The sequence below is a fragment of the Rhea americana genome, unplaced genomic scaffold (genome assembly GCF_003343005.1).
Source record: "Rhea americana isolate MKP2758 unplaced genomic scaffold, rheAme1 scaffold_27, whole genome shotgun sequence".
In the NCBI taxonomy this organism is placed as follows: Eukaryota; Metazoa; Chordata; class Aves; order Rheiformes; family Rheidae; genus Rhea; species Rhea americana.
The window spans coordinates 3,019,688-3,030,396 of NW_028186390.1; the positions used below are offsets into that span (position 1 = coordinate 3,019,688).

General features: G+C 36.5%; 1 protein-coding gene across 1 annotated transcript in view; it reads right to left on the reverse strand.

The window, feature by feature from the left end:
- Positions 1-750: 750 nt before the first annotated feature.
- BTF3L4 (basic transcription factor 3 like 4) overlaps positions 751-10,709 on the reverse strand; it is a 10,231-nt gene continuing 272 nt past the window's right edge. The window contains exons 2-6 of the mRNA XM_085308036.1: positions 9,824-9,887; positions 8,776-8,889; positions 6,199-6,400; positions 4,089-4,148; positions 751-3,206 (exon numbers count right to left, since the gene is read on the reverse strand). Of these exons, the coding sequence (XP_085164162.1) occupies positions 3,160-3,206; positions 4,089-4,148; positions 6,199-6,400; positions 8,776-8,889; positions 9,824-9,877 (477 nt within the window). The 5' untranslated portion in view covers positions 9,878-9,887 and the 3' untranslated portion in view covers positions 751-3,159. The remainder of the gene's footprint in view (positions 3,207-4,088; positions 4,149-6,198; positions 6,401-8,775; positions 8,890-9,823; positions 9,888-10,709) is intronic.

Sequence of the window (10,709 nt, forward strand, 5' to 3'; positions counted from 1 at the left end):
CTGCTGCCCCGACATTCCTGAATAAATCCATGAAGTTCTTCAGTGTCTGCAAACTTGTCTTTGAAAAAGGGAGAGGGAAGAATAACAAGAAGTTATTTGATGGGAAAGCAAACAGTTGAAGCTGAATAACCATTCCCTCTAAYTCTGCTGTCACTTCTATAAAGCTGCTATGGCTGTTGTGTTGTGCTTCCAGTTTGCATCACTTAATTTGCTTGAGTACAGAGCATGGATGATGCATTGCAACTGTGGGATTTTATAAACTAGCTCTAGYACCTGAAAAGCCAACCTGCCCCAGGTGTCCCAACTACAGATCTAGGAGATGCACAGATCACACATGCCAATTCTTCAGGTTTTTTCAATCATTCTTTCAATCATTCCTGGCTCAGTTTTGATTCTCTCACACACAGTCCGAGGATGTCTCAACCTATGTTCTGCTCTATTTGCTTGATTTTTTTCTCAAAGCACTGCAAACAATTTGTCTAGTATCTTTAATACATCAACAACATTAAGGTGTGAACAAAAGCTCAAGGGCTTCAGAAGTACCATAGATAAAATACTCTAAGCCAGGATACGAATATTTTAATGCATTAACTGTCCACCTCAACATTGGGAGTTTTTACTGTAGAAGCACTTCCTAGTAACTACCCTCAGTAATTCTGCACTTCTGTCAGCATGTGCAAACACTTACAATTACACCATTAATAAATACAAAGAAAAAAAAATCGCTTTCTCCACAAGAGCCTCGATGGGTTATTTTTAATTAAAATCAGTTTAATGATTGATAAGCTCTAGTATTTCAGCAGCAAATCAGAAGTGGTTGGCTGTTTTCAGATACAATGAAAAACTGAAGATAATATAACCACATAAGCTAGTATATTTAGACAGTTTACTGGTTTTCAAACATAGGAAAGAGTGAAGGTTTAACATGTAAGTTGTCATGACCAAGCACAAAAATGAAATGAATTTTTTTTTTTTTTTTTTTTAAGAATCAGGAACTTCAACTATATAAACTTACTGAATTTTTATTTCCAATGCTTACTCCCTCAGAAAATTACTTTCAACATACTTCCTACATCAGAAACCAATGATTTTTCAGTATCTGATTAGTACTGCAGGCAGCAAGGAGAGCGCCCCATAAAGTCAGCACAGTTGCTGCTTTGAAATGCTCTTCACTTATGCCCCTGAAGCAAGTGAAAGGCTGCAGACACCTGCTTCCTAGAAGCTGCAGTGGCTCACTGAGGTGGCAGAGGCAGCAGGAGGCAATTCCATCAGCCTGTGTGCACACAAACGAGGAACCATTTCTTCCTTACAAAGAGGGCAAGTGAAGCTGCAGCTGATTCAAGATTAGCCACACAACAGGCTAAGGTTTCATTCAGTGCTACAGGGACAAAGAGAGCAAGTATAGGGGAGTGCAAGTCCTAAGGCTCTGAGGGTCCTCCCCAAGCCGTCACCGAGGCTGTACTACTGTTTAAAACAGCAGCTGCAGCCGCCTGTTTTTCCTCAGCTGGTACTAATGGGAAGAGGGGGACAACACACAAGAGGGAGCAATTCCTCTTTTGTACTATTATTTTATTTTGTAGTAAGATGCATGTAGTATATAAAATATAACAGGAAAAAATGAACAAAACCTAGAAAATAARTTGTCCAGCTGACAAACCACTACAGCTCTGCTATCCTGGTTCTTCGATGTTACCAGAGCTCATGTACAGTTTACCTTGTAACTTACAGTTCTCTAATGTGTGAACCTACATAAAAAGCTGATATGTTTCAATTAAGCTACAGTTAGATGCCAAACGTAGAGGAAAAATGGCTTTCTTAAGCCACAGCTGCCCCTGACACAGGTTACAATGATGTCTAACTATACTGTAATAATGCTCATTACATCAAGAACCTTGAAAGAGCCTCTGAAAAAAGAATTCACATTAAGCATTTTAAAGGAAGGTCATAAATACTGCACTGTACCAATGGTACCTCCCAACAGCCTCTTTATGCCCGAAGAGCATTTGTGATTTTAATAAGCTACTACACAGATGACACCAAACCTAGAGGTAGGTTACAGGCAAAGGTAAAATACAGGCAAAAAAGATCCCTTTAGAGCTAGTCATTGCGCAAACTGCCTAGCAGGAAGCAAGGCAAAACATCAACAACTCTTTCTTCCCACCTAAAATTTACATTGCTCACATGGTGCATTTAATTTCTAGTGCCATAAAGAATGACAGTGGATCATCAGCTGCTAGTAAATGCAGTCATGCCAAGAGAACAGCTTGAAGTTATTCAAGCAAAAATCTGTTACGGTGCAAAACTAGTGCACTGAACTGCTATCCCTTCAAGTTCAGTAAGTGACTTCATGGTAGAGAACTGAAGGTTTTTTTTCTTTCTTTCTGCTTTTGACATGGGAAACACTCTGCATAATTAACAGGAGAACAAACTGCTAAGTCTACATGGTAGGAGTCAAATACATTAGCTTGACTCAAAAGGTTAGAGGAAAAAAGTTCAGAAAGGAGAAAAATAGCACACTTCCAAACCATGGTGGTTTTTTGTTTTTTTTTTTTTAAAAAAAAAAGGTTACTGCACCAGACAAGCTGGTAAGACAGCTTGTTTTTGTTATCATCTGGGATCAACATAAGGTTGATAACAAACAGCAAGTGTACATTTCAACAGGAATGAGAAACACATTTGTAAGTACAATAGTTAACAGCAAATTAAACCCAAGTTTTAATGATGCAATGCCTTCAGGTTAGGAAATGTGGACAAGACTTTCATTACTTTCCTGTGCACTGTTTGGTGAAAATCAAAAGTAACAATGCTCAAGATTCATTTTATTTCTACTTCCAAAGGAAAAAGAGAAAAGGTTAAATAAAATTGTTCTCCAATTTGTTCTCCACTATATGTACACCCACACACATACACACACGCACATGCACACACCCCTCAAACTGCACTGACATTTCTTTTTGACCAAAAGAGTAGATCCTGGGAGTAAGTGCAAAATGCAAAATCAACTGACAGAAAATGCTGAACAAACAGCATCATAAAAATACAAAATATTTATATTACTGAACTATTAACAGATGATGTTCTCTGTTTCTTTAAAACTTTGGAACCACATAGCTGATTTCTTAAATCTAGTCCATGCCAGCTTCCAGAACTATTAATGATTTAGTTAGCTTCATTCTTTGATGCTTCATCAAAGTTTTCTACGAGATCTGAAAGAGATGGAAGATATTTTACACAATAATGCCCAGTAACGSTCTCTYCATATGCTTAATGAAAATGCACATATTATGGGGAAGATCAATCATTCTCAACTATACTCATGTACGATACAGTTTCTTCTGGGGGATTTCAAGGGGCTTTAGAAAATGTGTGTCTGAACATACARAAAGAACTAGAACTGCAGCCATGCTTATAAGAGTGGAAGTTTTAACATGAAACAATTAAAACCTGATTTTTCAGGTGTGTTCCACTAGCTTGAGACTCAAGCCATCAGTTAGGCATCCACTAACCGTTATTCTTCAGGAAATGGAAAAATTTTAGGAGATCTGCATGTTTTTATGCAAGATCATTAAGCAATAAGTCAATGCTAGAGCARGAGAAATTGAATCTCTGGATCACCAGTTTGTTCCCCTAGCTAACACACTATACTGACGCACACAGAAGAACGTGGTTATTACCAGTTTACTGATATTAACAGTTAACTGTATAACAACTGTGTCTTGATAAACTTTCAAACACTAATCCTGACTTATTTTTTTCTATTATAGAAATAAACATCTCCATTCCAAGTGGGATTTAAAAGAACAACCTGATGAATTTGTCTAGTGTGTCATTTTACTTTATAACCTACATCCCTATACAGACATTATCTAGATCACCTACTCAACCTCCCTGGAAGTGTTTTTAGCTGAGAAGTTAAACAATTTGTCCAAGTCAAACTATTTTCAAAAGCTGGAATCCAAAACTGTCACTGTTTTAATCCTACCTAATAAAAAACTTCCTTTAGCAAGCAATGACATCAAGAGCTAAAATTTAAATGCATAAATTCAAATATTTATACAATAAATAGACATATAAGCATCTTTGCCTACCTGGGACATCATCATCTTCTTCATCAATGTCTTCAGATTTTGGTGCTTTACTATCCAAAACTAAAAAAGAAAACCAGTGCTGAGTCCTCATTATACAGAATGAARAACAACCACAAAACAAAACAAAAAGCCATCATGTATATGTTAGAATAGAAAGCATTTGTTTTTCTGATAGTTGCAGACACAAATGATGCGTATTGATCAATCTGTAATAGCTGCCAGGAGCAGAAGGTCCATTTGAGAACATTCTTAGATCAAAGCAGACATGTTAGCACTGCTCTTCTTCACAGTAYGAGGATATCAAATCCCCATCTAACAAAAGATCAAATGATACAGAATAACTCCAATATTACTGTATCTTCTAACAAAAACAGTGCAATGTGTTTCAGTGCAACAAACGTGGTGCCAACTCATCACCTCAACTACTTGACTCAACTACTTAGGGGCACCACTATAGCAAGAAGTATTTCCGTATCAACCTATTCTTCTGTACCTCATAGAACTTGAAATATGCTACAAATAACCAAAAAAGTGCAAGGACTACCTTAAAAAGATTTCTTCTCGTTGGTCTAATTTAAAACCTGATTTTTGGCATTATCCTAAGAAAGCATAGTAAATATCTTTATCAAAACCTCAGTACTAATTAAAACAGGTTAATGTCAACCCATCTATCTGGATTTTAACATTTAGTTTCTAATATCTATTAATTCCAATAATAGAGAGGGAAAAATAGYACCCTTGCTTTCAATTACTCTCTGAACATGTAAGATACAGAAGAATTACTATTGTTTTAARAATAACTATATTTGTTGGAAATACCAGAGCAGATAGCATGCATTTCCTAATTCCAAATCTGCACAGTTGGAACTTAGCCATTAAWAGGACTGTAATTGGACATTTCAGTTACTTGACAATGAAAACAGTGTAAATATGCAAAACAAAGGCATTTTTGGAGGACTGTCCAATTTCACCAGGACTGTGTACTAAGAATAGTTTTCAGCAATATACAAAAAAAAACCCTCCAACACTAATACTTGTAAAGAAAAGTGTACCTGCTCTGCACCCTCACTAGGCTTTGCAAATAGTATCCAAGTTGACAGAGAGATTACTTGCATACTTTAAAGTCCTCCTTATATTCTCATTTCGTAACAGATATCACTAAGAATAAATCCCCACCTATTCATGAATGACAAAGTTGCTTAGGGGAAAGAGTTGACACCTCTACAAACTACATTACAGTGGTTCACCAAGGACAGGACATTCAAGCAGTGATTCTCCCCCATGCTCCATTACTCAATTAAAATACTTTATCACATTGTGAAAAAATTATGGTAATAGTTGTATCAATACATCACTCCTCCAGTGGTTTTACAAGGAGCAGCAAACAAATATTAAAAAACATTTCTGATTTTTTTTATAAAGTTTTTCTTCAAAAGGAATTATAGAGTAGAAGACAAAAAACATGTTTCTTCCTCTATATCCATAGCAGGAGCACATTTTGTGTGAATAAAGAATTAATTCCCTTATAAGAATAACCCAATGAGTCTCTTCAGGTAAAACTTAAACTACTCTTACTTTCATCAATATTTTGTCATAAACACTTTTCTTTTAATTAACACACTCAAATATCTTCACAATAATCAATACTTAAATTATTTTTCCCTCAGGTCAGTATTTCTTTAACARCTTCTTGCAGTATGTGTACACTAGAAATTCATTTTTGTAGCTCCTAACCAAGTCCTTATTTTTTCTTACAAAATTCCTGTCAACTTCATGAAGATCACTTAAAAGGATTTCTATTCCTGCATTTTGAAAAAACAATAAACTACACATCTAAAAAAGCAGGGTGTTAAAATACAATAGATATAGAATTATAGCATGCCTAACTTACCARAAGTATTTAATATTTTAATATCTGATATACTATCACAGCCTGCCTATACAGAATCTTGAAACAAGGGAAAATCAGATTTGTTACAGCTGCAGAAATCTAGCGGAAAATAAGTAAAAGCAAATACTAAGTCTTTGATTTCTAAATTACATATGCCATATGAAAATTTTAATCTAAACTTAGTAACTTTTCACAACAAAAGATTCCAAAAAGACCTACCTTGCCTTGGGAATTGTTCAGCTAACTTTCTGAGACTTGTTAAGCTGTCAGCACCAAGCTGGCTTAAGATGCCTGGAAGCATTTCTGTGATCGGTTTAGCCTCTGCATGCCCAGTAATTGCGAAAGTGTTAGCAGATAGGGAAGCTTGAACCTTGGGGTTGTTGAAATGAATAACTGTTCCATCATCTTTTATCATGTTCACCTGTTTAAATATATATTAATAACATTTACCAAAAGAGCACAGCATCTTGTTGAACAAGCATCATAAATAATTGTAATATTAAAATATAAACAAATTACAGAACTAGTACTCCTAATATCTAGAGCTATCACCTGAATTGGAAGTAAACCACGAGTTAATGGTAGAAAGACYCAGATATGAAAAAGTAGAATTAAAGAGCTAATTTATTTATAAAAATACTTATCTGAACACTAAGCAGTAAGTTTACAAGGCTTTTATGTTATCATACAGTTCATGCCTATTTTTGACAAAGAAAAGCATATGTAGGTCATTAGGCTACAAAGCATAAACTAAATACCAGGGATCTCTCAGGGGAAAAAAAAAAAAAAAAAAGGTGTTTACAGATTTAAGGCTCTAACAGAAAAGCCTTGCCATATAAATTTAAGACACTCATTCCCAGCTATCTGGGTCACCTAGCAGCAAAATGTTATTGCTTCCGCAGCAGAATTGGCAAAAGTGCAAGATTCACAATCTGGCATACTTGCTGGAAACTGCCCAATTCACATTTTTTTTTCCTTTCCTCTTTTTCCTCTTGCACATCACAGAACTGGACATTCAAACACCAGCTAACCCTAGATAACCACCACCCCCAACAGTGTCTCTTAAGTACATCATACAAGGATCCTTTTACCCCTCCACAGTCTTCTGAATTGAAAAGAACTGACTGCTAGAGCTAGGATAGCAACCTCTTTTACTCCTACTGTTGAAATTTATACTGGTATATTTGTGGGGGGGGTCATTTGCACTTTTTTTAAAGGGAGAAAGAAAGGAAAGTTAAAATTATCTGAAGAAAAATCCTTTTAACTGAAATAAGAACAAATAGAACTCCTTCAACCAAGCAGTGACTGTAACACTTTAAAAAATTTGACTTTTTTTTTGTTTTTAAGTATAAGCTGCAGGAAGAAAACAAATGAGGACTGAAAAACAAATTTAAGCCATGCAAATCCTTAAGTTATCTATCTTCACATAGCAGTAAAATTCAAAATAAGTTTCAAACTGGAAAGCCAGGTGTGTTGCCCTCCTATAAAACTAAAGGAGGCCCTTGCACATGCTCTTTTACAAAAGAGCAACTACAGCAACAACTACAAAGAGCGGAAAACAACCTAGAAATGAACTGCTTATGATTGACTCAACATTACCAACCTCCTCAGATTCTTCTGTTCCAACGAACTTTACCAAGGTCAACTTGGGTCTACCTGAATTGCTGGAATTATGTACCTAATTATCAAGGTAGAAGCATTTTGGATAATTTTTCYTCACACCAAGACACTTTGTATCTTAGTAAGTCTGAATAAAGATCTTATTCTTGGGGAGATGGGGGGAAACAAAACAAAAAAAATGTCTTCTGTAGGTTTCTGTAGAACAGCACATACATCACACTCAAGCAAATAGACAAATTAGAACATTTCTGTAGCAGAGGTAAGAAAACTTACAGGCAAACCAGGCTTCTACTCTGAATTTGTATTTGCCTTTGGAAGAGAGGTATACACTAAGTGACCTCTGGAGGCAACTTCCAACCCTGCTTAAATCAATTAATCACAGATTAAATATTGTACTCGTTTAATGAATACTACAGTAATATTTAGTTCATGATGAAGGAACACTTTCTCCTCCCACATACTAGTTTAACATTCTCTCTGGTATTATGGAAAATGTCAGTGTTCCAACTCGTATTTTATACTAAAATATTTATACACATTAAAAAAAAAAAAAAAGAAGAGATATTCACAGAATATCTGATAATTTTCTATTTCTCTCTAAGTAAGGAGTTATTTCCTTAGTCTTTTCCAGTGGTGTAAAAATCAGACTCTTGTGACTGCTGCAAACAATTCTGATTTATTTTCATGCAATGAAAAGTTTTTAAGTTTGATAATATAGATTAGCAAGTGCTAGGCATTTTGATGCCTTTCTTTACAATTAGTATCACGTAATTCTTGCTTTAAACGTGAATGCCCAGTAAATAAGTGTTTGCAGCTCTTCCATTAAGTAATCAAGTTCAAGAAGTCAAGAATCATGAGAAGTTTCATTCTGCAATTAATGCAAGGTACACAYATCAAACAGCTTACTAGCTTTTGTCATCACTATCCGGCCAGTAGAAACTTCTCCCTTCTTTGCATTGATGCAACTGAGATAGTTAAGTTACACATTGGTTGTTCTATGGTCAACACAATCACACCAGCATAAAACTCAGACATTTCTTAGTCTTCGTAGCTAGATCTATGAGTTTTAGAGGGGAAAGAGAAAGTGTTAAAAAAAACCCAAACAACAACAAACAAAACACCACCACAACAGTGAATTTAATTTCACATAGGAAACATTTATTTTTATCACCATACCTCTTCAATGCCGGCAATGTTATTTACTGCCAGTTTTTTGAGGGAACTCTGAAGTTTTTTGTCATCAGCTGTTGCTGTTCTGTGAACCACCTTCTTCTTTCTGCGAGCTGTTCCCTGAAAAAAGAATCAAGAAATGTCAGTCAGCAGTGCTCAGGATCTCACTACACTTCAATTTGAAGTCACGTCACACTTAATGCAACATCTCTTCTAAGATACGAGAAAGTTTTGTAATCAAAAATGCTTTTCTACTTATTTCCAAAACCTACAGTTTAGCAGTCAGTCCCTCTTTCGCATTTTTTATCTTAGTWAAAAATAAACAATACTCAGCTACTGCAGTACTTTTCCACAAGCTAAATTATAAAACTAATACTAGTAAACAATGTGTAAGAGCACTTCCTTAGGACTTCTTACTCCTCTTATTTTCTCCCTAAGGTGAAGCACCAACGCACAGATTTTTAAAGAGTTCAAGCTTTCAGAATCAAGTAATTAACACTTATAAATTGTTTTACTGACAGCAATTTCTGAATTTCTACTCCACCAACTTTTGTACAAAAAAAACCTCTGCACTTGTGATTAGGTGATAAACACACACGCTGAACTACCTACACATTTTGTGTGTCATATTATTAGCTGCTGGACCTGCTGTATCAGAGGAAAAGTCAGCTTAGTGTACAGTCAGATGAGCTCTGGAGCTGGCAAAGAGAGAAGGAGTRTAACTTCCCACTAGGGAGAAGAGAAAGAAAGAACTGCAGTAACCAAAATGTAAGCTCAACCTGAGATACCAGAGATCACAACAGATCCCCAAATTAAAAAACACTGAAAATTACTTATYCAGTGATTGTGAATTGAGAGCAAATTGCATTTTAGCTAGTACTATAATCCTGATCACAAAGAAAGTGCATTTTTTAGGCCTCTAGATTATACCTAAGTTAGATTTTCTATGAACTGAAGCCTATGTTTTAGAAAACAAGTTTCAGAGAATTTTCACYTCCAACCCATAAGTTACAGGAAACAGCACATCTCTGAAGAGATTTTGTGTTTTTCTTACCTTTCCTCCTATTCGGACCTGAGCTTGAAGCTTAGCAAGTTTTTCTTGATTCATAGTGCTGATCCTAAAGAATTAGATATAAATACAAGTTAACTGTCAAGACATTAAGAAAGATAACTCATACAATCTGTTCTAAAAGTACAATTAGAATTGCAGTGTTTTTTTAAAAACACAGAGGAAGTTCTCCAAAACAGTACGAACAAATACACATCAAACGAAAAGCTTTAGAGCCATATCACCAAAATAATAAAAAGAATGCTACACCRGTTTGTTTAGCTAGAATGTTTGCATTATTATAAAGTAGATTAACAGGAAATGTAATTTTGCAGCAGCTCCAGCAATGAAGTATTGTTATTTCACAAGTACATAGCTGTTATTTTACAAGTTTGCTGGCTTGCTGCTGGAACAGTTCGACTAGCCTGAACTGCTCAGAACTGACCCAAAGTAGCACATATAGCGCAAATATTTCTTTAAAAAAATGAGAAATACATTTATCTTTAACAGAGRTCAGAAAGGGTCATCGCTAAGCTACTTTTAATAGTATTTTTAAGTAACGAGCCCCTACTACTTTTAGTTAATAAGCTAACTCCAGCTAGTCGAAGCTCGCGTGAACAGATTTCTCTGAGGGACCTCGAGCAGCTACAGTAAGGAGGTCATCGGTGACCGGGGGATAACGGGAAACCTCTACAACCGGGCGAAACGGGAAGGGGCCTCCCGCGCCGCTGGGAGAGTCACCACGACGGAGCGGCCCCGGCGGGGCGCCCGGGACAAAAGGCCTCCGGCCCGCGGCCCCGCTCGCCGCCACCGCGGAAAGGAGGGCGCCGTCCCTCGGCGGCCGGCCGGGCACCGCGGCCCCGGGGGGGGGACGGGGAGAAGGCCGGGCCGG